This window comes from Siphateles boraxobius, unplaced genomic scaffold (genome assembly GCF_051911475.1).
Source record: "Siphateles boraxobius isolate OS27281-9 unplaced genomic scaffold, OSU_SipBor_1 130, whole genome shotgun sequence".
NCBI classification, from domain to species: domain Eukaryota; kingdom Metazoa; phylum Chordata; class Actinopteri; order Cypriniformes; family Leuciscidae; genus Siphateles; species Siphateles boraxobius.
In genome coordinates this window covers 472592-500000 of record NW_027508734.1, presented here as the reverse complement: position 1 = coordinate 500000, position 27409 = coordinate 472592, and the positions used below count along the sequence as shown (strand labels likewise).

Sequence of the window (27409 nt, the reverse complement as noted above, 5' to 3'; positions counted from 1 at the left end):
CCAGTGCAGTGATCACCTGACCCCAGTGCAGTGATCACCTGACCCCAGTGCAGTGATCACCTGACCCCAGTGCAGTGATCACCTGACCCCAGTGCAGTGATCACCTGACCCAGTGCAGTGATCACCTGACCCCAGTGCAGTGATCACCTGACCCAGTGCAGTGATCACCTGACCCCAGTGCAGTGATCACCTGACCCCAGTGCAGTGATCACCTGACCCCAGTGCAGTGATCACCTGACCCAGTGCAGTGATCACCTGACCCCAGTGCAGTGATCACCTGACCCCAGTGCAGTGATCACCTGACCCCAGTGCAGTGATCACCTGACCCCAGTGCAGTGATCACCTGACCCCAGTGCAGTGATCACCTGACCCAGTGCAGTGATCACCTGACCCCAGTGCAGTGATCACCTGACCCCAGTGCCGTGATCACCTGACCCCAGTGCAGTGATCACCTGACCCAGTGCAGTGATCACCTGACCCAGTGCAGTGATCACCTGACCCCAGTGCAGTGATCACCTGACCCCAGTGCAGTGATCACCTGACCCCAGTGCAGTGATCACCTGACCCCAGTGCAGTGATCACCTGACCCCAGTGCAGTGATCACCTGACCCCAGTGCAGTGATCACCTGACCCCAGTGCAGTGATGTCACTGGCCCAGCTCACACCTAACACACACGTTTGGCAAGCTTGACTGCATTAGTTTCTCATGAACTTTGATATGAAAGCTTCAGCTCAAGGACAAGCTCTGCGGTTTTACTGTGCGGTTTTCACATTAAAAATAAACCAGGTTTACTCCTTCTGAGTGTAATCTCCCAGTTTATGTGCAAATGTCCAACGCATGGACTAAACGTGTCATTTTGCATCATTTTTACAGAGCCGGGATACAACTAGTGACAGGCGCTTCCGAAACACTGCGTTTAAAATATTAGTGTTCATCTTATATGATTTATCAGTGCACATCATTATTGTTTTAATAATGATGAATCAGAATAACTTCCTGTTCTCTGATGACGAGGGCGGGGCTATAACCTGTCACTCACATGAGATCAGCCAATAGCAAACCACAACCATCCAATCAATTGACCACAGACACGATCAAGCCCCGCCCACGTTTGTTCTTGTTCGGTAAGCGTTTCATTCGGATATTCAGCACAATAGAGAAGAAAAAACCAGCACAACTTCCCTTTCATGACGACATTAAAGCTGCAGTCCATAGTTTTTCCTCTCTGTCGCCATCTCTGTTCAAAACCTGCAATCACAGTTATTCCCGAAGGATCAGCTTTACGTGGGTTGTGCCTCGGTGGCTGTCAGTCGCCGGTGTGAGACTGCCGTTCACAATCACAGATTACACTTTTTGGAAGTATGACCAAGATAATAATATTCCCCGGATAATGTCCTCTGACCAACTAAGGGGAAAAAGCATTGGAGTAAATCACGCTGATTAAATCTAACGATCGCTTATGTCACGGCAAACCGTGTAAATTATACTTTGTTCTCAAATTGTTAATGTTAACGACATCAGCATTGCGTGACTACATTTGATGCCCTTCAGATTTTATTCGGTTGCTGTCTCTGTTTCTGTAGCCGATCCGAAGTCTTTTGCAGCGGGTGAATCTCCAGCTGTCACTGATGATTGTCGTTTTAAACTTTCTGGATCCGCCAATATCAAATTGATACGTTTAATTATATGAAATGCTGTGAGAAAAGTCTATAATCTCCACCTCAACATCCTCACACTCGTAGCCTACAAGCCGAGACTCTTCTTCATGTGTGCAGATGTGACGTAATGACACAAACACACGCTCGAGTTTCCCGCTGAAATCCACCAGTCCCGCTGGAGTTACAACATTACTAAAGCTTACCGCTGTGAATCGAGCTACGGCAAGCAGAGAGTTTTGAACACTGGCTGGTTATGTACTTGCTCAGTTTATTTTGGATAGTTTTGAACTGCAGCTTTAAAGAAATTGGGAATAAACAGTGGAAACTTTCGAGCCGCACGAGTGGAACAGCTGTTCTGGGGCTGATTTAACCGGATGCTTCAGCTAAAGTCACTCCGTCAGACTGGATTAGCTGTGAACCGGGCCGGCGACGGTGTGCTAGTCCTCCGTGATCTGGAACATACCATAATGAGAGAGGGCAGGGAGCTGGAGCTGGACAGACGGCCCGGGGTGATCCACTGTCACACACACAACAGCTCACGTTAACCTTACGCTCGTCACACACACACACACTCGTTAAGATAAACACACCCGGTGCCGAGAGCTGAACCCTCTCCTCTAATCACACTCATATCTACAGGTACAGATCGCTTCAAAACCAGCTTCACACAAATCAACAGGGTTAATTAGGGCTGAGCAACTAACATATCGATCATTTAAACAAAATAAAAAATGAAAGTTTGTCATCGTGAGCCTTTTCAAGCCTCAACAGTTTAAACATTCAAGCGCAAGACGTGAAAGAAAACTCTCAGACTATATACAAATAATAACATGAGTTCTCCTTCACGTCTTCTTGTGCTTGAAAGGGGAAATTCACACAAATATATCTCAAAATGTCTTGGCGAGTAACCTAGCTTAAGCGAACATAAACAGAGGAAGACAACACGTGTGTATCAGTATACTAGATCAGTGCTTTAGTCTTAAAGTGACAGCAGCCTAATAAGCTACTCTTAGATATACCTGAAAAACACTGATTATTTTATTTGTATCTTTATTCTATTGTAAATTTTTTTTATATTAATAACTGGTCTTGAATATTGTTAAAAATGTATATTAGTAGTTTTAGCAGTGGAATTAGAATCGAGAATCGTGAAATTTCACCTTATTACAATACAAAGACACATGGGTCAAAAACTATATTATCAATTTATTGTTTTTTTGGAGTGTGTATCTGTATCGTTTCCCAGCGCTAGTGTTAATGTTGCCGAATTAATGAATTATGACAGTAACTAAGTTCAGTTCAATGTCGATTCAGTTACATTCAAAAACAGTGCCGATGTTGCAAAATTTGACAATAAAAACAGAATAAGCTTGTAAAGCCATATATATATGTGTTTTTATTCAAGTTTGCAGTAATAATCTTGTTAAATTGTGACGGCCATAAAAGGTTGGATTCGGGTGTTGCAATGTTGCAAAATTCATGAATTATGATACAAATTTAATTCAGCTATAAGCAGCTCTAGGGAAGACAAGTCATTATTCAACTCAATTCTGTTTAAATGTTGATTCAATTCAGTTCAATAACAGTATTAAATGTTACAAAGTTCATCAATTATGAAACTAATTCAATTTCAACTATAAAGCAGCTCATTAAAAGAGCATCATGTGATTATTAGGCTGAAGTTGTGTTGTCATCTGATAGTGTGAGTGCAGTCAGATAAGGATATTACTGCTGTAAATGGTGTAAAGTGTTAAACAGGAGCAGATTACAGAGGCTGAGTTCGGATGGACTCAACACAGAACATCAGCAATGATGGAGAAACTCAACAGCCAATCAAAACGTTTGAAACAATAGTATGCCAGCACTTTAATTTAGGTTGCATGTTTAATTCATTAATCTCATTCTGTAAAAATAGTGTTCCATTCCGAACAAAGCCCTGTATCAGACCAGACATTTCCCAGAATGCTTTGCTGCGGTGTTCAGGCTCACCTTGGTACTACGGCGCATAGGAGGCTGAGGGAGGAGCAGAAAACACACACACACACACACAGGGAAACACAGAGACGGGAAGAACAGGGCAAAGTTGAAGGGATTGCAAAGAGAAGTTGAGCAGGAAAGAGATTTAACATGAGTGGATCGAGGAACAGATTAATCAACATCATCCCACCACCACAAAACACACTGAGATGAACTCAACATGAGGAACCTTCAAAACTCTTCTTCACTATAACCATTATTCACTATATAATGTGTTTATAATGATCATTATAAGTGTTTTTATTCGTCTCTTAGGTCTCTTAAGCCCGGTTCACACGGGATAAGCGAAGCCTGTGATTTTACTCGGATTTACTGACGTATCTCCCGGATATGATGTCAATAGGCTATTGCTTGGAAATGTCTTGTCGTTATTATAGGTCTAGCTGTATGATATTTCATAAACAGAAGAATGTTCCACTGCACCAAAAAGGATTAAACGATGCCATAATTTCTTGATATAAGTTTTAAGTTTACAGTTTAGTTATTAAGCTGTAATCTGTGAGTTTGTTCTGTAACCCTGATGATGAGTGGAGCAACTCATTAAATGTGTGTTTTCCACACGTTGAGTTCATGTGAAGTTCAGGCATGTGTGAGATTGGTGACATGGGAAACAATAAGATGATATACGATACGTGTGAGATCATGCAAGCACTGGGTGCGCGAGTGTTTCAGTGAGACATCGGTATGGAAACTGCGATTTTACTCCATGGAACAGAAAACCACCAACACAACAACCCAAGTGAATGGAAAAAGAAGCCAGAAGGCTAGAAATAAAGAGTGAAGGTAAAAACTGTGCAATGTTGTGATTGTAAAACACAAAGTATTGATGTACCTTCTTTGCTGTTGGAGTCTTTTCATCATGTTAGCAAATACACACACACACAAACAAACAAACAAACACACACGCACGCACAAACACACGCACACACAAAAACACACACGGAAACAAACACACGCAAACACACACAAACGCACACACGCACAGACAAACACACAGATAAACACAAAAAAAACCACACAGACAAACACACAAACAAAAACACACACACACACACACACACACACACACACACACACACACACACACACACACACACACACACACACACACACACACACACACACACACACACACACACACACACACACACACACACACACACACACACACACACACACACACACAAAGAGTGCATTCGAATGAACATAAACCCTCATTTTCTTGTCTTATACATGAATGATCCAAACAGACTGAGACTCTGTTGAACGAAAAGCATTTCAAGGTCCTTATTTTCATTTTCACACACTTCACAGTTTTCTGTGTGGCCGATAATCTTCACAGAATCCAGAGCCGGCACACATTCACAACACAGTAATCATCATTAACCAAAACTATTCAAACATTTCTGCTCAGTGAATTTATGCTGAAATTAATTATAAGATGAAAAACTTATTTTGATTAAAGTTCCCAAGGCAACATTTCACATTTTATTTAAGTTTAAGCACTAAAATAACTACCGGTAACCTAAAATAATATAACTAAAACTTAAATAAAAAAATTAAACCTAAAAATAATAACAAAATTACAAAAAGATAAAATCAAAACTGTAAAGCCAATTGAAAAATATGAATAAAAACTATGAATAACAGTGACTCATACCTGCTTAACAGCTTTGGGAGTCTCCTGGACTTCTGTAATATGGCAGAGAAAAGCACACAATCATCATGCGTTCTGGTTAAAGCACACGCATCATTTCCTTCAGCAGGATGTGAGGTCATCTCTCACCTCTCCTGAGCAGTTTGGGTCCGCTGGAGTCGGGAGTCTCTGGAGTCGTGGCAGAGCTCCCTCCTTCATCCACCAGCTGGATCTGCAGAAGAAGAAGGATATGTCAAATATGCCTTCATTTACACATCTGTGGTTCTTACAATAGGGTTGGGTCAGGAATAGGACACTTAAGGTCAGGAATCAGACACTTGAGGTCAGGAATCGGACACTTGAGGTCAGGAATCGGATACTTGAGGTCAGGAATCGGACACTGGAGGTCAGGAATCGGATACTTGAGGTCAGGAATCGGACACTTGAGGTCAGGAATCGGACACTTGAGGTCAGGAATCGGATACTTGAGGTCAGGAATCGGACACTTGAGGTCAGGAATCGGACACTTGAGGTCAGGAATCTTATACTTGAGGTCAGGAATCGGACACTTGAGGTCAGGAATCGGACACTTGAGGTCAGGAATCGGACACTTGAGGTCAGGAATCGGACACTTAAGGTCAGGAATCTTATACTTGAGGTCAGGAATCGGACACTTGAGGTCAGGAATCGGACACTTGAGGTCAGGAATCGGACACTTGAGGTCAGGAATCTTATACTTGAGGTCAGGAATCGGACACTTGAGGTCAGGAATCGGACACTTGAGGTCAGGAATCGGACACTTGAGGTCAGGAATCGGATACTTGAGGTCAGGAATCGGATACTTGAGGTCAGGAATCGGACACTTGAGGTCAGGAATCGGACACTTGAGGTCAGGAATCGGACACTTGAGGTCAGGAATCTTATACTTGAGGTCAGGAATCTTATACTTGAGGTCAGGAATCGGATACTTGAGGTCAGGAATCGGACACTTGAGGTCAGGAATCGGACACTTGAGGTCAGGAATCGGATACTTGAGGTCAGGAATCGGATACTTGAGGTCAGGAATCGGACACTTGAGGTCAGGAATCGGACACTTGAGGTCAGGAATCGGACACTTGAGGTCAGGAATCAGATACTTGAGGTCAGGAATCTTATACTTGAGGTCAGGAATCGGACACTTGAGGTCAGGAATCGGACACTTGAGGTCAGGAATCGGATACTTGAGGTCAGGAATCGGACACTTGAGGTCAGGAATCGGATACTTGAGGTCAGGAATCGGACACTTGAGGTCAGGAATCTTATACTTAAGGTCAGGAATCGGACACTTGAGGTCAGGAATCGGACACTTGAGGTCAGGAATCGGACACTTGAGGTCAGGAATCGGACACTTGAGGTCAGGAATCGGATACTTGAGGTCAGGAATCGGACACTTGAGGTCAGGAATCTTATACTTGAGGTCAGGAATCTTATACTTGAGGTCAGGAATCGGACACTTGAGGTCAGGAATCGGACACTTGAGGTCAGGAATCGGACACTTGAGGTCAGGAATCGGACACTTGAGGTCAGGAATCTTATACTTGAGGTCAGGAATAGGACACTTGAGGTCAGGAATCGGACACTTGAGGTAAGGAATCGGACACTTGAGGTCAGGAATCGGACACATGAGGTCAGGAATCGGACACTTGAGGTCAGGAATCGGACACTTGAGGTCAGGAATCGGATATTTGAGGTCAGGAATCTTATACTTGAGGTCAGGAATCGGACACTTGAGGTAAGGAATCGGACACTTGAGGTCAGGAATCGGACACATGAGGTCAGGAATCGGACACTTGAGGTCAGGAATCGGACACTTGAGGTCAGGAATCGGACTCTTGAGGTCAGGAATCGGACACTTGAGGTCAGGAATCGGACACTTGAGGTCAGGAATCTTATACTTGAGGTCAGGAATCGGACACTTGAGGTTAGGAATAGGACACTTGAGGTCAGGAATCGGACACTTGAGGTCAGGAATCTTATACTTGAGGTCAGGAATCAGACAATTGTGTCCAGGGATCGGACACTTGAGGTCAGGAATAGGACACTTGAGGTCAGGAATCGGACACCTGAGGTCAGGAATCTTACACTTGAGGTCAGGAATCTTACACTTGAGGTCAGGAGGACACTTGAGGTCAGGAATCGGACACTTGAGGTCAGGAATCGGACACTTGAGGTCAGGAATCGGACACTTGAGGTCAGGAATCGGACACTTGAGGTCAGGAATCGGACACTTGTGGTCAGGAATCGGACACTTGAGGTCAGGAATCGGACACTTGAGTTCAGGACTCTTGAGGTCAGGAATCTTATACTTGAGGTCAGGAATCTTATACTTGAGGTCAGGAATCGGACACTTGAGGTCAGGAATCGGACACTTGAGGTCAGGAATCGGACACTTGAGGTCAGGAATCGGACACTTGAGGTCAGGAATCGGACACTTGAGGTCAGGAATCGAATACTTGAGGTCAGGAGTCTATACTTGTGGTCAGGAATCTTATACCTGTGGTCAGGAATCGGACACTTGAGTTCAGGAATCTTATACTTGAGGTCAGGAATCTTATACTTGAGGTCAGGAATCTTATACTTGAGGTCAGGAATCGGACACTTGAGGTGAGGAATCGGACACTTGAGGTGAGGAATCGGACACTTGAGGTGAGGAATCGGACACTTGAGGTGAGGAATCGGACACTTGAGGTGAGGAATCGGATACTTGAGGTCAGGAATCGGATACTTGAGGTCAGGAATCGGACACTTGAGGTCAGGAATCGGACACTTGAGGTCAGGAATCGGACACTTGAGGTCAGGAATCGGACACTTGAGGTCAGGAATCGGACACTTGAGGTCAGGAATTGAGGTCAGAAATCTTATACTTGAGGTCAGGAATCTTATACTTGAGGTCAGGAATCGGACACTTGAGGTCAGAAATCTTATACTTGAGGTCAGGAATCTTATACTTGAGGTCAGGAATCGGACACTTGAGGTCAGGAATCGGACACTTGAGGTCAGGAATCGGACACTTGAGGTCAGGAATCGGACACTTGAGGTCAGGAATCGGACACTTGAGGTCAGGAATTGAGGTCAGAAATCTTATACTTGAGGTCAGGAATCTTATACTTGAGGTCAGGAATCGGACACTTGAGGTCAGGAATAGGACACTTGAGGTCAGGAATCTTATACTTGAGGTCAGGAATCTTATACTTGAGGTCAGGAATCGGACACTTGTGGTCAGGGATCGGACACTTGAGGTCAGGAATCGGACACTTGAGGTCAGGAATCGGACACTTGAGGTCAGGAATCGGACACTTGAGGTCAGGAATCGGACACTTGAGGTCAGGAATCGGACACTTGAGGTCAGGAATCGGACACTTGAGGTCAGGAATCGGACACTTGAGGTCAGGAATCGGACACTTGAGGTCAGGAATCGGATACTTGAGGTCAGGAATCGGACACTTGAGGTCAGGAATCGGACACTTGAGGTCAGGAATCGGACACTTGTGGTCAGGAATCGGATACTTGAGGTCAGGAATCAGACACTTGTGGTCAGGAATCGGATACTTGAGGTCAGGAATCAGACACTTGAGGTCAGGAATAGTGGTGGGGGAAAAAATCGATTCTGTTCAGTATCGCAATATTTTGCGCACGCAATTATATCGATACAGTAGCGCAAAGCATTGCGATATTTAATTATAAAATTATCTGTTTTACTTTCCGGTTTTCTCAGAGTTTACTCTGATCATTTACATTTGCGTATTACATCCACAAGGTGGCGCTTGTTGCGGTGCTTTGTTGTCGTACATTCGACAGCAAATTCAAATGAATATGGCTTCAGTATTACGGTTGTACACGACGCTCCGCATCTTTCAAATCGAAAGTGTGGGTAAATTTCGGTTTTATGATTATTCTCAGGTTTATGTTACTCTATTATGTCTGCTTTATGTTACTCTATTGTATTTAAATAATTTTAAGTTATGTGCTGGGAGCTCAGTGAGTTTTGTTTGTTTCATATTAAATATTACCTGCTCGGTCTTGTCTGTCAGCACGTTGTCATTGTCCTCTATTTTTCACTGCTTGAGAACATGGGTTGAAATCGCCCTCTAAACCCTCATTCACTAAGTTAGGCCTATTCCCTAAGTTAACGTTAGTCCACTAATACTGTTCACTTGAAGGAGTGAATGAAAACGAGTGAGCGACAGGCGTTGAGCGTACATAAGCTGTACATTCGTTAATGCAGTGCAATGTGGGACAGAGACGCGATCTGACACGTGTCCCATTTTCTCACAAACTCTACGTTTATTTAAATAATTCAAGATTGCTCTTATGAGAACACTCGACAAAACTGACATTTTGGCATAATTTGTGTGTGTTATGGTTTGTTCAAGCCCGAAAGAGAACTTGATACTGACGCGCGTCTTTTCTGTGGGTCGTGTGTGTGTGTGTGTGTGTGTAATACAGGCAGGATTTAACGGATACTGCGTAATTGCGTTAAACATTTTCAACGCTTTAAACTTTTTTTTTGTTTTTGTTGCGGTGCCGCGGTGGGCAAGTGATGAAACCAGTGTTGCAATGTGTCCCGAATGTTCAAGAACAAGTTTTTCAGTTTTTGCACTTCAGTTAATGTGTAGAAGATAATGTTTACAGAATTAAATGTGACATTTAAAGTGAGGTGAGCGGTCTTATTTTCCTAATTTTTTGTAATGCCTTTGAATAATATGGGGGACGTGAATCGCAATATCGCAGAATCGAATCGCAATACTTGCTGTATCGCAATATATTGAATCGTGGCCCAAATATTGCAATACTATCGAATCGTCACCTTTTTGCCAATTCCCACCCCTAGTCAGGAATCAGACACTTGTGGTCAGGAATCGGACACTTGAGGTCAGGAATCGGACACTTGAGGTCAGGAATCGGACACTTGTGGTCAGGAATCGGATACTTGAGGTCAGGAATCGGACACTTGTGGTCAGGAATCGGACACTTGAGGTCAGGAATCGGACACTTGAGGTCAGGAATCGGACACTTGAGGTCAGGAATCGGACACTTGAGGTCAGGAATCGGACACTTGAGGTCAGGAATCGGACACTTGAGGTCAGGAATCGGACACTTGTGGTCAGGAATCGGACACTTGAGGTCAGGAATCGGACACTTGAGGTCAGGAATCGGACACTTGAGGTCAGGAATCGGACACTTGAGGTCAGGAATCGGACACTTGAGGTCAGGAATCGGACACTTGAGGTCAGGAATCGGACACTTGAGGTCAGGAATCGGACACTTGTGGTCAGGAATCGGACACTTGTGGTCAGGAATCGGACACTTGAGGTCAGGAATCGGACACTTGTGGTCAGGAATCGGACACTTGTGGTCAGGAATCGGATACTTGAGGTCAGGAATCGGACACTTGTGGTCAGGAATCGGACACTTGAGGTCAGGAATCGGACACTTGAGGTCAGGAATCGGACACTTGAGGTCAGGAATCGGACACTTGAGGTCAGGAATCAGACACTTGAGGTCAGGAATCGGACACTTGTGGTCAGGAATCGGACACTTGTGGTCAGGAATCGGACACTTGAGGTCAGGAATCGGACACTTGAGTTCAGGACTCTTGAGGTCAGGAATCTTATACTTGAGGAATCTTATACTTGAAGTCAGGAATCTTATACTTGAGGTCAGGAATCGGACACTTGAGGTCAGGAATCGGACACTTGAGGTCAGGAATCTTATACTTGTGGTCAGGAATCTTATACCTGTGGTCAGGAATCGGACACTTGAGTTCAGGAATCTTATACTTGAGGTCAGGAATCTTATACTTGAGGTCAGGAACCGGACACTTGAGTTCAGGAATAGGACACGGGGCACGGGGGAGGCGGGGGACACGGGGGAGGCGGGGGCGAGGAAATCGGACACTTGTGGTCAGGAATCGGACACTTGAGGTCAGGAATCGGACACTTGAGTTCAGGACTCTTGAGGTCAGGAATCTTATACTTGAGGAATCTTATACTTGAGGTCAGGAATCTTATACTTGAGGTCAGGAATCGGACACTTGAGGTCAGGAATCGGACACTTGAGGTCAGGAATCGGACACTTGAGGTCAGGAATCTTATACTTGTGGTCAGGAATCTTATACCTGTGGTCAGGAATCGGACACTTGAGTTCAGGAATCTTATACTTGAGGTCAGGAATCTTATACTTGAGGTCAGGAACCGGACACTTGAGTTCAGGAATAGGACACTTGAGGTCAGGAATCGGATACTTGAGGTTCAGGAATCGGACACTTGAGGTCAGGAATCGAACACTTGAGTTCAGGAATCTTATACTTGAGGTCAGGAATCGGACACTTGAGGTCAGGAATCGGATACTTGAGGTCAGGAATCTTATACTTGAGGTCAGGAATCGGACACTTGAGGTCAGGAATCGGATACTTGAGGTCAGGAATCGGACACTTGAGGTCAGGAATCGGATACTTGAGGTCAGGAATCGGATACTTGAGGTCAGGAATCGGATACTTGAGGTCAGGAATCCGATATTGCGTTTAGTGATATTTGAGGTCAGGAATCGGATACTTGTTTTTCTATGGTGTTTTTAAAACACAGGCAAACGATCCTGTAAGAGTTCTTTAGCCTGTTGATTTGTGTTAGGGCTGGGCGATACGGAGCAAAAAATATATCTCGATATATTTTGCTATATCTCGATATACGATATATATCTCGATATCTTTACAGGAAAAATAACCCAACAAAAACTAATGCAAAAACAAATATGCCAAATACCACAGTCTTTTTTTTTTATTGGAGTGCAAAGAGGTAGGCAGTTCATGTAGTCCAAAGTGCTTCTGCGACATTTAAAAAAAAAAAATCCCTGTATACAAAAATAATAATTGTATACAAATTAATTGCTGTATACAAAAATAATTGCCACCTGTCCCGTTTTACCGGGATTGTCATCCTTTTTAATAACATGTGCCGGGAAATGTATCGTTTTCGAAAGGCTGTGTGAATGTTCAAACCATGGTTCAAACCGTGTAGCGCGCGCACGCCAGAGAGGGACAGAGAGCGAGAGACCTTGCGTGTGTTTGCTAGTGTGCGTGTGTGCCTCAAGAAGTGCATGTAAGACAGCATTTAAGACGATCTTTTTAGACGAGTTCTATAGCCTCCGGGCTAGTTGGGGGCGCCGCCATGTTGAATGAGACAACACGCGAGGGGAGGGGGAACAAAAGCAAGGAGGCGGGGGCGAGCACAGCGCAGAGAAGACAAAGCGGCAAAATCAGAATTAAATATAAACAATATATCGATATATACGATATGTCAAAATCCATATCGTGTTTAAAAAATATCTCGATATATTTTAAATATCGAGATATCGTCCACCCCTAATTTGTGTTCATGATATTCAGCTACAATTAAATGTTTTGCAATAAGATTAAATGTGAATGATATCTAAGTTTGTTGTTTTACCTTATTGGAATCAAAATTAGGAATCAATAAGAATCAGAATCGATCAGCAGAATCAGAATCGTTAAAATTCAAACGATACCCAACCCTATTATACCCAACGATACCCAACATAATTCCCACATCTGTGACTCTCACCTGAGACTGTCTGACGAATATCCCGTGATTCTCCTCGCAGGTGAAGTAGCGTTTTCCCTGCACCGTCCCGTCATTCTTCCCCTTGGGCTCGTCCAGGATCACGCCGACCCACTTCCCCGAGGCGAACAGGGTGGCACCGATATACGCCACGCTCCCGCGCTGACCTTTCCCGATCACCTCCACCTGAGAGCCCACCTTCACCGGCCGCCCACCTCCGTCTGCACTCATCCTGCTGATCACAGCACTGGTCAGCTGCACACACACACACACAACATCATCATTATACAGGTATCACCACATTAGTGTGTGTGTGTGTGTGTGTGTGTGTGTATTTAACTCTTAAAGTGACAGCAGACTAATATTCCTGCTGCTGTCTGCAGGGTTCGTACACCTTTTCCAAGGTCAAATTCAAGTATTTTCAAGGTCCATTTTAAAGCTTTTTCCAGCACCTTACACCACCGTAAATTACATCATCAAAATTATTATTTAGTGTTTTTATCACATTAACAGAGATAATGCTATAAACAGCCTAAATTGTGTTTCGTAATAGCAGAAGGACCAGATATTTAAGCAAATCACAAGGATTTTTTTTCCAAAATGTATCACTGTCTAAGTAAATAATGCCTATGAATAATACTTTTCATTATATTAATGTCCAAATATTGCTTCACAGATAATTTAATTTTCAGGCTGTAAAGCTGAAGTAATTTCAAGGGCTGAAAATATGAAGACATAGGATTTGAATAGAGCTGGGCAAAAAAAATTGATTTTTCGATTAATCATTTTTTAAAATGTGGTCGATTCAAAATCGATTCTCAACGGCCACGAATTGTTTTTTTCCATATTCAGGGCTCGAATTGCAGCGCGGGTATTGCGCACAATTTTATTAATTTCTGCAGGTCTACAATTTAAAACGTGGGAAATTCCCGCAAACATGTAGATTGTGTGAGTAAATTTAATCCACACAGATTATAAAATCAAATCAGTCATTTTCAAACTTTCTCTGAGACGCAATTTCACAAATAGCATGTGTGTTCAGCGGTGCTGCGTCTTCTCTCTCTGAACAAGGCAAACGTCAAGCGCTGCAGACGTCGATACACACTCACGTTTAGGAGTCGGGACACGACGGAATATTCCCTTGTACAATCGGGCCAGCATTGCATCGTTTATCATTTTCACGTCTTTTTAAGTTTTACCAGTTTAAACATTCAAGCGATTTTAAACTATCCAGTGCTCACGCGCTCTCAGAGATGTTTTCACTGCGTGCACATACAGTAAAGCCTAAATCCGCCTCACAAACAGCTCGCCAGTAACAAATGTTTTTTTTCGCGGATTATATCGCTTTAACGGTCAAAAACACGCAAAATGATGTCAAAACTCTGGTCTTGGTGAGTAACCTTGTAAAGACAGTCGGTTATGTCTTAAATAAGCATAAAACGAGTGACAGTATAACGAAACGGTAATGGATCCGTGCACTAGTTCCTAAAGTGAACGCAGCCATACGTGTCTGTCATTCATTTTGTTGTCAAAACAACATAATATAGCTTTAATTGTAAGGAATCAGGATTAATAGGCTATGTATTTAACTTAGTCAGGACTAAAATACTATCCATGTTATTTTACATTGGATTACTTTATTCAGTTTCTGTAGTATTTCTGACCTACCCAAAAACTTTTTTTATTCTATTTTAATCTTTATTCTATTGTATTTAGTTGTGCTACTTTTTTCAATTGAATTAAAAGATTGAAATCAAGCTTCCATGTGTTGAATAAACTCTTAACAACAAAATTACCCCATCTTGCATCAAAATCCTGTCTATTCATTGTATTCAATTGAAATATAGAGTTGGGTTCTGTTTTAATGTACCCAAGTTTACCTAACATAAAAAAAGCTTAGTATACAGGTTTGTGGCTCTTAAATTCTTTTTATTAATTAACCACTTGTAAACTTATTTTCACTGTTCTTTTTTATAAAAATAGGATTTGTATTACATCTATATTCATTGAGTCGAATCGAGGGAAAATAATCGAATCGGGAATCGAAAATCGAATCGAATTGAGAGCTTGTGAATCGAAATCGAATCGAATTTGAACATCTGAATCGATACCCAGCCCTAGATTTGAACAGAAATATTTTACAGGCCTTGGTTTTGGGACATATTCTTGATATAGACAAGGTTTGAACAAAATCTGAGACAGTGCAACAGCAACCTGTGATTCAATTTTAGCCCAGAAGACTCTGACAATGCACAGGCTCCTGCCTGATAAATAGCCTATTTTAACTGAGATCTTTTTTTTTATTTCATTGCCAAGACATATACATTTATCTACTGGAATAGAGCAGTGTAAATATTGCATTTAAGGCCACCCTCAACCTTACGGTCGGCTACTTGTAACGCACGATTTCTGTTCAGCAATCAACGATTGTTGTTATGCACTGGGCTAACGTTCGCAGGTTTTAATACGGTTACTGTGCTGTAACTTTGGCTATGTTCACTACATATTCCACAAATGACAGACATGCAATACTAACATTACATTATCACACCAAGTACTCTCAGTCACTAATGGCCCTTTCAGACAAGCGCAGCATTGGCGAGCTCGAGCGCACGCTGCGGTCAAAGTTAAAAATAGTTGTGTGAATAAACTGTGACGATTACCCGCGCGGCCAATAGAAACGGGGCATCCAAACAAGCGCGGAAATCAAAATGAAAACTCCGCCTAGTTTTGCTCTGGCTCTAACTGCTCTTTATCTGACGGGCTACATTTTATTTCTCCATTTAATAAACAAACAATTCAGTCAGATAGGTATTTGTTGTGAAAGAAATACAGTTACAATTTCAAGCATTTTATCCAAAATTTAAGCACTGTTTAAACCTTGAAAACACAACATCAAAATTCAAGCATTTTCAAGGATTTCAAGCAGCCGTACGAACCCCGTGTCTGTCGTGTTGATCTTGACTTGTAACTTTAAAAAACATTAATCAGTATTTAATTTTACAATGAAAACGATACTCGGTTACTAACGTAACCTCGGTTCTCTCTAGAGAGGGAACGAGTATTGCGTAAGTTTAGCTTACGCTACGGGAAAGATTCATCTTCTCGAGATACTGAAGCCAAAAAATTATCCTTAATTTTGTATAACTTGTCAACGCAGTGCAGCAGCTAGCAGACCTAGAGCAGGCCATCTCGCGTGCTCATTGGCTGCCCTGCGGGCAACTGCTGCAGCCTACCAGTGCGCCCGGCGTGACGTCACGCCCAATGAAGGGCGCCCGCGTCTTTATAGCGTCACAGCCCACCAGATAGGCGTGGCTTAGCGTATAAAAATAGGGGCTGTAGGCTGAATTCTCTGGTTTTTTGACGACTGAAGCGAAGTCGCTCGTGGCGTGAGCACGGCCGGTTACGCAATACTCGTTCCCTCTCTAGAGAGAACCGAGGTTACGTTAGTAACCGAGTATCGTTCTCTTACGAGAGGTTCTCTCGTATTGCGTAAGTTTAGCTTATGCTACGGGAACACTTTGTCAACGCCGTGCGCGCCAAGCATCCACATGAGACCCCGAGCTTAAGGGGAACCCCATAAGTGGAAAAAATAAGGTGGCCAGCCACGCGGGCCATCACTTGTACATAAGCACACATAGGGAATACAGAGCAGCGCGCCGGTCTGTATAGTCATATGGCACATACCCTACTTAGTGCAGCTCAACCAGGAGAGCTGAGTCATGACGTGATCTGAGCAGGAGATCTGGGCAGAATACACCTCTTTTCAGACTGACAACAGTTTAGCCTGCAAGGCAGGAACTTCTAGGTTATAAAACCTGACAAAGGTAGACGGGGAGCTCCAGCCCGCCGCTACACATATGTCATGGATAGAAATTCCACTGGACCATGCCCACGACGAGGCCACGCCTCTCGTGGAATGAGCCCTGATGCCCAGAGGGCATTGCAGGCCTTTTGACGCGTAAGCTGCCGCTATAGCGTCCACTATCCATCTGGACAGGCTCTGTTTCGAGGAGGCAAGCCCCTTGGCGCGCCCACCAAACAAACGAAAAGCTGTTCCGAACGCCTGAAGGAGGCGGAGCGCGTAATGTAAAACCTCAGCGCTCTGACAGGGCAGAGGAGATTCACATCACTTTCGCTGTCAGATGCTGGGAGAGCTGACAACGAAATAACTTGCGCTCTGAATGGAGTGCCCATCACTTTAGGGACATAGCCATGTCTAGGTCTGAGGATGACTTTAGAGTCATTTGGTCCGAGCTCAAGACACGACGCGCTGACAGACAGCGCGTGCAGATCCCCTACACGTTTTACTGACGACAGTGCAGTCAGAAAAACGGCTTTTTGTGATAGATATTTCAACTCCACGGAGTCTAGTGGTTCAAATGGAAAAGCTTTCAGGGCCTCGAGGACCAGTGAAAGATCCCACATGGGAACCGACGGGGGGCGCGGCGGATTCATCCTTCTAGCTCCTCTAAGGAAGCGGATGACCAACTCATGTCTTCCCAGTGACTGGCCGTGCGTCGATTCCGCGAATGCTGCTACGGCCGCCACGTAAATTTTGAGCGTGGATGGGGATCTTCCCTTATCCAACAGCTCTTGTAGGAAAGTGAGCAGATGCGCCACCCCGCATGTCCGCGGGTCCAGACCTCTGTCGGTGCACCATCCAGAGAACACCGACCATTTAGACGCGTAGAGCCTTCTCGTGGAAGGGGCTCTAGACTGCGTGATCGTGTTCATCACTCCTTCTGGCAGGGCAACGAGTACCCGTTGATCAACCATGCGTGCAGAGACCAGCGCTCTGGATGGGGATGCCAGATCGTGCTGCGAGCTTGAGAGAGGAGATCTGCCCTCACCGGAATCGGCCACGGAGCTGTATGTGACAGCCGGGCCAGTTCCGGGAACCAAGTCTGATTCTCCCAACGCGGGGCTATGAGGAGCACCGAGTGGCGCGTTTCCCTGATCCTCTTGATCACCTGTGGCAACAGAGAGACCGGAGGGAAAGCATATAGCGGGAGGCTGGGCCAAACCTGGGCCAGCGCGTCCTCGTCCTTCGAGAAGAACATCGGACATTGAGCGTTGTCTTTTGACGCAAACAGGTCGACTTCCGCTCTGCCGAATAGGCGCCACAGTTTCTGGACCGTTTGGGGGTGCAGGGACCATTCCCCTGGGGGAACATTGTCCCTGGACAGTCTGTCTAGGCCGTCGTTCAAATGGCCAGGCACATGCGCCACCCTCAGCGAGCGCAGGTTCGTCTGTGACCAAATAAGGAGGCGTTCCGTCAGATTGCAGAGATTTCTGGATCTGACACCGCCCTGACGGTTTGCATAGGATACCACAGATGTGTTGTCCGAGCGGACAAGAACATGCTGGTCCTGTATAAACGGGAGGAAGCACTTCAGCGCGTTCTCGACCGCTATCATTTCCAGACAGTTTATGTGAAAACCCTTCTCCTGGTCTGACCACTGGCCAAAGGCCCGTCTGCCCTCGAACAGCGCGCCCCAACCCGAGTTGGACGCGTCTGTCGAGATGACCTTCCGATAAGAGATGGTTCCCATCATTACTCCATGCTGGTACCAATCGGCCACTAACCAGGGCTGCAGAGCTGTTATGCAGGTCTGAGTCACTCTGATTTTCTGGCCGCCAGACACCCAGGCTCGGCGAGGCGCGCGAGCGTTCAACCAGCGTTGGAGCGGGCGCATGCGCAGTAGGCCCAGCTGGAGCACCGCTGCAGCTGATGCCATACAGCCCAACATCCTTTGAAATGTTTTCAAAGGGAGAAAGCGGCCCTTCTGGAAAGATGCGGCTAGGTGGCGAACACGGCGCGCGCGCTGTGTCGATAAACGAGCCGTCATGGTCACCGAGTCCAGTTCTATTCCTAAAAAGGAAATTGACTGGCTGGGCAGTAATGAGCTCTTGGTCCAGTTGACCGTGAGACCCAAGCTTTCCAGATGACTGAGAAGCACTGTTCTGTGAGATAGTAGTTCTGTCTCTGACTGTGCCAATATCAGCCAATCGTCCAGATAGTTCATTATGCGCAGCCCCTGACTTCTCAGGGGGGCGAGCGCCGCGTCCATGCACTTTGTAAATGTACGGGGTGCTAGGGACAGGCCGAACGGCAGGACGGTGTATTGATATGCCTGACCGTCGAAGGCGAATCTCAAAAATTGCCTGTGACGGGGTACTATCTGAATCTGAAAATAGGCATCCTTCAGATCTAGAGAAATAAACCAGTCCCTCGGGCGAACGTGCGCGAGGATTTTTCTGGTCGTAAGCATTTTGAACGGTCTTTTTACAAGCACTTTGTTCAAATATCTCAGATCTAGGATAGGTCTGAAGGCTCCGTCCTTCTTGGGTACGAGAAAATATCGGCTGTAAAAGCCTGACTCGCTCAGAGAAGGCGGCACCTTTTCTATAGCCCCTTTGCACAGCAGCTTTGCTATTTCTGCGTGAAGTAGGTGTGCTACTTCCGCATTCACTATCGTCGCGGTCCGGGCTTGAAAGCGCGGAGGACGGCGAACGAATTGAAGTGCATAGCCCTGCTTTATTGTGCTCAACACCCATTCTGAAATCCCTGGGATAGTTTCCCACGCAGCTATGTGAGCCGCCAGGGGGCGAATGGCCTCCGGGTTCAGACCGCGGCCATTTGCGGGCTTGTGAAACTGAACCGGAGCCGAGAGCGCGCGCGCCGCTCGCTGACAGCCGAGACCGGCTGACTTATATGAGATGTCCCGATCATAAGGGATGGGGAACATACTTTGGCCACACTTTGACGCGCGAGCAGCGCTCTGGGCGGGAGAGCTCTCTGTAAGCGTGAGCGCGCGCACGCGGGCACGAGACTTACAACTGTATCTGACGCCCCGATCATAGTAGATGGGGAGCGTTTTATTAACGCCCTGTGTTTCGTGATAACACTTAAACGCACAGGCGGGACCCGGGGGAAGGTTTGTGTTAGCAAGCGTGAGCGCTCTCTGGCGGGCACGAGACTTACGTTCATAAGCTTCTTTGATCGTGTAACAGAGCGGGCAGATAGTGGGCACAGACCTGTGGACACATTTCTTACATTTAACACTCGAGCGGCTTTTCTGCGCTTTATGAGAGTGTGCTCTGTGAGTGACACGGGATTTTGAGTGCTTATGTGTAGGGGTGAACACTGGGGCGTGGGCACATTCACTACACTTAAAACACTGACGGCGTGAGCCGGACCAGACATTATACTCTTTTTGAGATTTCTCTGGGTCGCCGTGAAAACGGCGTTTGTGTGCAGGCGAGAGGGTGAATAAACCGGCTCGTTGGCTGCTAGTTGAACCACTGCAGTAGCCTGTTCGAAGGGGACTGACAGGGAAATGAACTTTGACGGCGGTCCGGCCGCAGCGGGACACGCGCGTCTTTTCTCTCCCGCTGTTAGGAGGGCTTCGCGTGCTCAGACTTCAGCGTGAGCCTTTGCCGAGGCCCTCTGGGGGGCGGCGGTCTGCGACGGCTGTCTGAGCGCGATCTAGGGCGGCCGCCCTGACGTCGCTGCAAAGGCTGATGCTGAGGCTGTGCTGGACGCTGGGTGCTGGTTCGCACAGGAGGCTGGCTTTGTCTCTCGCGAGAGCGGCCTGTGGCGGAACTCGAGCGTCGCGGCAGGAAGAAGTTCATGGCCTGCGTGGTCTTTTGCACCATAGAGAAGCGGTCAACAATCCCGTTCACCGCTGGGCCGAAGAGACCAGTGGGGGAAAGCGGCGCGTTCAGAAAGGTGGCTCGCTCAGTTTCCCTCATATCCGCGAGCGTTAACCAGAGGTGCCTCTCCGTCACGGTTAACGCGGCCATGGCTCGTCCGATGGCCTGGGCTGCAGCTTTGGTGGCGCGGAGAGAAAGATCCGTCGCGCTTCTCAAATCCGTAACCGCAGCTGGGTCCCGGCCCTTCTCATCCCATTCACGGAGGAGGTCGGCTTGCAGGATCTGAAGCACAGCCATCGAGTGTAGAGCAGACGCGGCCTGGCCGGAGGCGGCATAAGCGCGGCCGACCAAGGCGGAAGTGGCTCTGCAGGCTTTAGACGGGAGGGCTGACCGTGACCGCCATCTCGCGGAGGGCGGGCAAAGGTGCGCTGCGACCGCCTCTTCCACAGGGGGAATCGCTGTGTACCCTTTCTCGGCGGCGCCGTCCACTCGGGAGAGCGACGCGGAGGTCTGTGACTGAAGTCTAGCAGAAAAAGGTGAATTCCACGACTTCGTCAGCTCCGCATGAAGTTCCGGCAGGAATGGAGCGGGCCTGGTTTCTGAAACTGCGCGGCGGCGACTTTGAAGGAAGCAGCCGTCGAGCCTGTTCGGCGCGGGTTCCTTCGGCAGCGACCACTCGAGCCCGAGACGGTCGACAGCTTGCGTCACCAGGCGCATAAGTTCCGCGTCAGCTCCAGCGCGGGTACGGGCGGATTCCTGGATTGACGAGGAGGCGGAGTGAAGCGACCATTCCTCGCTGTCTGATGCCAGGATAGAGCAGCACTCTTTTGTGGCGTGTCCCTCGGACTCATCCTCCGAAGTGACGGCAGTGAGGCTCGCAAGCGGCAGCTGCGCGTCAGTGAGGAGAGGTGAGCGAGGCTCGAGGGAGGTTCTCCGGCGAGCGCGTCGCTGTGGCCACAGGTTCCGGCTGTCTCAGGGAACGGCGCTTCTTTCTGCGCGGTCCCACAGGAGGCGGAGTGACTGCTGTGGTGTTGAACACTTCGAGTCGAGCCCGCAGGGTCGACAGCGGAAGCTCCTCACAGAGCTCGCAGCCCCCGGACGCGAGGGCGAGCTCTGCGTGTTCCAGGCCCAGGCAGAGAGCGCAGATCAGGTGGCGGTCTCCGGCGCTGAGCGGGGCTTTACACGAGCCGCAGGAAGTGCGAGGCATCTTTAAAAAGACGCTCGCTGCTCTTTTAGAATGATTTGCAAAAAGGATACGTCGCCGGATAGCGTAGCTCGCACGGATGGCTGAAGGTGGCGAAGACGGCCGGCTTCCTCAGCGCTGTCCTAAGCTGGCTGTTCGCTGTTCGACGGCGGCGGTGGCTTCTCTCAAATCCAGCGATGCGAAGAGCTCGCTGAAGAGTCAAAAAATCAGAGAATTCAGCCTACAGCCCCTATTTTTATACGCTATGCCACGCCTATCTGGTGGGCTGTGACGCTATAAAGGCGCGGGCGCCCTTCATTGGGCGTGACGTCACGCCGGGCGCACTGGTAGGCTGCAGCAGTTGCCCGCAGGGCAGCCAATGAGCACGCGAGATGGCCTGCTCTAGGTCTGCTAGCTGCTGCACTGCGTTGACAAGTTATACAAAATTAAGGATAATTTTTTGGCTTCAGTATCTCGAGAAGATGAATCTTTCCCGTAGCGTAAGCTAAACTTACGCAATACGAGAGAACCTCTCGTAAGAGAACTATCCAGTGTTGTTTTACATTTGATTAGCCCACATTAATTTCTGAAGTATTTCTTACCTGAATATAGGCTACTGTTGGAACCACCTCAAAATCTAATTTGCCTCTTTACTTTATTGTATATGTATTTTTGCTATCGTTTGCAATTTTTCCTTTTGTTTGTATTTTATTAATGATTGTTATTTATTTATGTTTGTAAGTGTAGTTCAATGATTTACATAAAGCCTCCCGGTGCTGAGTGTGGGCAATTTAAGCATCACAATTTCCCAAATTATCAAAAAACTAAGAGACGATAAGAAAATTAGCTGTATAGCGTTAAACATGGAAGTTTCCCCGTGGTATCGAATATCTATATGTTTCAAGGTATCATTTCGGAGTTGGAAACTCTAGTATCATGATGACAATACTAATATTGTTATACTGCTATTTATTGTTATTGTTAATATCAGTAAATGCATTTATCTGCATGTCAACTCAAAATGAATGCTCTACGTGTCAAATGAGTATTTATATAAGACAGTAATATGCCATATAATTAGCAATCAGGGCTAAAACTAAACCATAACATTTACTTGACACAAAATAAATGTTAACTGAAATAAAAAAAAAATCTTACATTTAGTTTCATGCACTAAAATAACTAACATAAAAATTAATAAAAACTGTGTATATATATGCAAAATTAATAAATATTAAACTAAAATAAAAACAAACTGAAATAAAAATATTATTTCAGCTAAATTTCATTTACTCCAGCTTGATGCACTATAATGCCTAAATAATTAATAAAACCTACATATAAACTAATGAAAATAGCAAAAACAGAACAAAACTACTAAAACTAAAATGAAAACAGAAAAAAAACTATAATAGTATCTGAATGATACTAAAATAACAGCGTTTGTCATGTCCATAATAATATTATAGTTGTTTTGCTATGAAAGCTCCAGCTGTTGTGTTTTCTGGAGAGCAGATGAAGACGCAGGGACATCATGTGCTTTTGGAAACAAACGGCTCTCTGTTGAGAAGCCGACGAGCAACACTTGTTACAGCAACACACACACACACACACACCGTCCTGCAAACCCGAGCGACGGAGAACAGGACGGACAGGAGGAGGATTCAACGACTGACCACCAACATTCACTGGGATCCAGACCGTTTCCCGAGACCAAGCGCTCAAACTCATCCACAACAATCATCATCCGCATCGGACGGTGAGCTCCCTTTATAACTACTATACACAGACACGAGTATTAAACAGACGCAGAGATCTCAGAAAAGACCAGATAACAACATGAACATGAGTTAAAAGGTGAAATGTGAGCTATCCCGTCCATGATTCCTGAATGAGAGATTAAAAGCACGTGGCTGAGGTTACTCACGCGAGGAGTGCACGAGTTCCTCCTGGCTGTCGACATGTTTAATGTCAGGTCTCTGGGTTTTCACCAGCAAAAGCTTCGCATCTGAGCATACCGAGTGCTCTGGATATACGGTCACATGACCAGACCAACGCCAACGGCAAGAGCATGATGGGAATGATCTTCAATCTCAACCACATGAGAAGAAACATCACACAGTTCTGGGCAAAAGCTTGGAAACATTAACCTTTCTAAATGTGCCTGAAAGAGTCTCTTCTGCTCATTTATTTGATCAAAAACACACTGAAATATTATTATAATGTAAATCAGCTGTTTTCTATGTGAATATAGAGTAAAGTGAGATTTATTCCTGAGTTTTCAGCATCATTACTCCAGTCTTCAGTGTCACATGATCCTTCAGAAATCACTCTAATATGATGATTTGATGCTCAAGAGACATTTATGATTATTATCAGTGTTGATAAACATTTTTCAGGATTCTTTATTTAAAATAGAAACTCTTTTGTAACAATATACACTACCATTCAAAACTTTGGGGTCAGTAATTCTGAAATAATATTCAGCAAGGATGCGTTACATTGATAAAAACGTGATTTATATTGTTACAAAAGATTATATTTTGAATAAATGCTGTTCTTTTGAACTTTCTATTCATCAAAGAATCCTGAAAATATAATGCATCACACAGGGGTGTGACAATATATCGCAAAACAAAAATGCAGAAATCTGTATTGTGAATAGTTCATCCAAAACGAAAATTATTGCGTGAGGAAAAAAAATTAAGTTTACAGAGTTTTTGGTGCCAGTGCTACATTAAACTACTAATATATATATATATATATATAATACTGAATATAATGTATAATCATGCAATGGGGGAATATTTGCGTGTCCTCCTGGTAATGCCAAATGTCTGATGTTACCAGTAAAAAGTCCTACATTATTTTAAATAAATCTAGTCAGTGACAGAATACAAGCATATTCATCATATTATAGTGATTTCTGAAGGATCATGTGACACTGAAGACTGGAGTAATGATGCTGAAAATTCAGCTTTGATCACAGGAATAAATTACACTTTACTATATATTCACATTGAAAACAGATGATTTACATTGGAATAATATTTTTGGTTAATAAATGCAGCCTCTGTGAGCAGAATAGACTCTTTCAGAAACATTAAAAAGTGTCATGTTTAGAAAACTTTTGACCGGTAACGTTACTGTATTGCAGAATAAAGCAAATACTTTACTAAACTTGTACAGAAGAACTGAAATAATGACTGCACTGCAAGAGACACTTCACTTCTCTACTTCTAATATCAGATGAAATACAGATGATGCATTTGAGCTGAACTAAGTTAGATGTGTTAAAAGATTAACACATGCACTGTCAGCAACACCCGATTGTTATTTAGCATTAGCTGTGATGCTAACCGGTCCGGGTTGAAGAAAACATCACGGTTTGTCGCTCAGACGCTGAAAAGAGTCGATAGTGTCCAGTGGAAACGCATTACACGCGTTTAAGTCTTAGTTTGTGTGCGAATGTGTTCATGTATTGATGTTTTTCTGTACACTTTGTCCTTTATCTCAGGCAGGCTCGGTCTCGATTGAGTGTTTCCTCTGTTGTCAGGGAAACGAGGGGTAAAACCACGAGCTTACCTGAAGACGAGAGCTCTGTGATTGACAGCTTCTCAAAACGAAAGAAATCCCGTTTTGTTAATGTTTGGATGTTATAAGCGGTCTTTGACAATGAAAGCAGCGGACCGCTCACCGGACACTAGAATGGGAACAGTCACTCGCGGATGACGCGGTCATTTCCTGATTGCATCACGTGGTGCTCAGCGACGCCACTGATTGGTCTGATCACTCTGCCCTACGGCCACGTAGCGAATCTTAACTTAATATCAAATTAACGCACGGATAGTATTTTAAATAAAGTCACAGTATGTCGAAAATTGTGGGTCACTCAACATAACTTTTTTTAGTATGTATGTACGTATATATGATTCTTTCTTACCATTTGGCGTTGGCTGCATTTGCCCATTTGAGTTAGAGTGACCTCGATCATTTGAAGCATTTTATTTAGTTATTTTTCGTATTATATGCCTATACATTTTATATATATCATTGAGGTTATTATTGTTATTTTATATTATTATTTAATCTGTACAATTTGTATATAGTATGAACATATACACAGTATTTAACAAAGTTACTTGTGTTAAAGGCGGGGTAATTTGCATATTCATAGAACCGTGTAAAGGCAAGGGTGTCGAGTTACATTCAAGCTATTTTAAGGCATAAATCTTTTTTTTCAAGGAAAAAACGCTTAAATATGTAATTTGGGTGATCAAATATGAGTTTTAAGGGATAAAATGATTGACTACAGGGAGACTTTAAAGCTGTATGGTGCTGTGATCAACAGAGCGCGCGCGACACAACAGTCTCAGGTCACGTGATCGGTCGTTTTCGCAACAAACGGTGCAGTTCGCGCTCATTTATTTTCCCATCGAAAATCGGATTACAATGATCAACGCAGTCATCATCATCATCAACAACAACAACTTTAAAGTAAGACACCCGAACCTTCTAATGCATCTTATGCACGAAAATGTTTTATACTACAAGTTTCAATGTAGAGAGAAAGGGTAACTAACCCCTAAACCAACGTTTTTTAGTTAATGATCTGTAAGAACGGGGCTTTATTGGAGATGTTCATTGATTCGATTAACTTTTTTGACATTTGTGTATAAAGTGTTTTAATTCTACAATATATGGTGTAGAAACGTCTGAGTGCTGCCCTCTTCAGGTTGAACAGTGGCTACTGCAGTTGAATTTTCCTTTTTTATTATTTTTTATTATTATTAATGCTATGAGCCAGAACAATACAATGAGACATACTTATTCAAAGTACAATAAATACAAAGTAAATAAATTAAAATAAAATAAGAACAGTGCCAGAGGACATGAACAAATATTACAAACAACAGAAAAAGAGTGCTACTTTATACATCATACCTGCTTACAATGCTATAAGCTCTAATGCCTTTTTACTTAACAGAACTATAAAGGTTAAAATCATTTTTAAAGCAAGAAAAGTTAGGTTTGGAGTCAGACCATTTCATTTTATGAATGTGAAAGTTCCCCATTAATATTAACAATTGTATGAAGCATGTCTTATCTTCCTCAATCCCATGATCATTGAAGTGTATCATTATGTAAAATCCACTCAGCTGTAAATCAATGTTCAATTCTTTCTTAATTAAACGCTCCACATCAATCCAAAATAGTTTTGTATGTATGCAATGGAAAAACCAATGGACCAGATTCCCGAAGTCCTCCTTGCTAATTCTACAGAACTGGTACAACCTTTGTAGAGGGTTTTGAAAATAAGTGCCAAACCCAAATAATTCTATTGCTTTGAATATAAAGGTATCAAATACCTTCAGTTCCCAGAAGGGACGTTCCCCTTTTTCAATAAATACACTCTTAAAATAAGAAATACACTCATTAACTTCCTCTCAAATCACCATCACAAAACAATTTAAAGTCATCCTCAATAACTTTGGCTTTATGTAAAACATTATCTAGAAAGTCGTTCAGATCTGAAGACACAGAGTTGGAAGCGTACAGACCTTTGTAAAACTGAGTAACAAACTCTGATATCTTTTTTCCATCCTCTGAGACTGTATT

At 44.5% G+C, this 27409-nt stretch overlaps 1 protein-coding gene across 6 annotated transcripts in view; it reads right to left on the bottom strand.

Annotated features, from left to right (window-relative positions):
* Nucleotides 1–25556, bottom strand: part of dctn1a (dynactin 1a) — a 70454-nt gene extending 44898 nt beyond the window's left edge. Inside the window, exons 1-7 of one of the 6 annotated variants that reach the window (XM_077227409.1) lie at nucleotides 25488–25543; nucleotides 12952–13203; nucleotides 5483–5564; nucleotides 5357–5388; nucleotides 4529–4546; nucleotides 3649–3672; nucleotides 2123–2176 (exon numbers count right to left, since the gene is read on the bottom strand). In XM_077227409.1, coding sequence (XP_077083524.1) covers nucleotides 2123–2176; nucleotides 3649–3672; nucleotides 4529–4546; nucleotides 5357–5388; nucleotides 5483–5564; nucleotides 12952–13179 — 438 coding nt within the window. In that variant the 5' untranslated portion in view covers nucleotides 13180–13203; nucleotides 25488–25543. Of the gene's footprint in view, nucleotides 1–2122; nucleotides 2177–3648; nucleotides 3673–4528; nucleotides 4547–5356; nucleotides 5389–5482; nucleotides 5565–12951; nucleotides 13204–23717; nucleotides 23913–25375 lie in introns of those variants that run through there. The other 5 variants (XM_077227408.1, XM_077227406.1, XM_077227411.1 and 2 more) reach the window with 5 other exon arrangements.
* Nucleotides 25557–27409: the final 1853 nt, after the last annotated feature.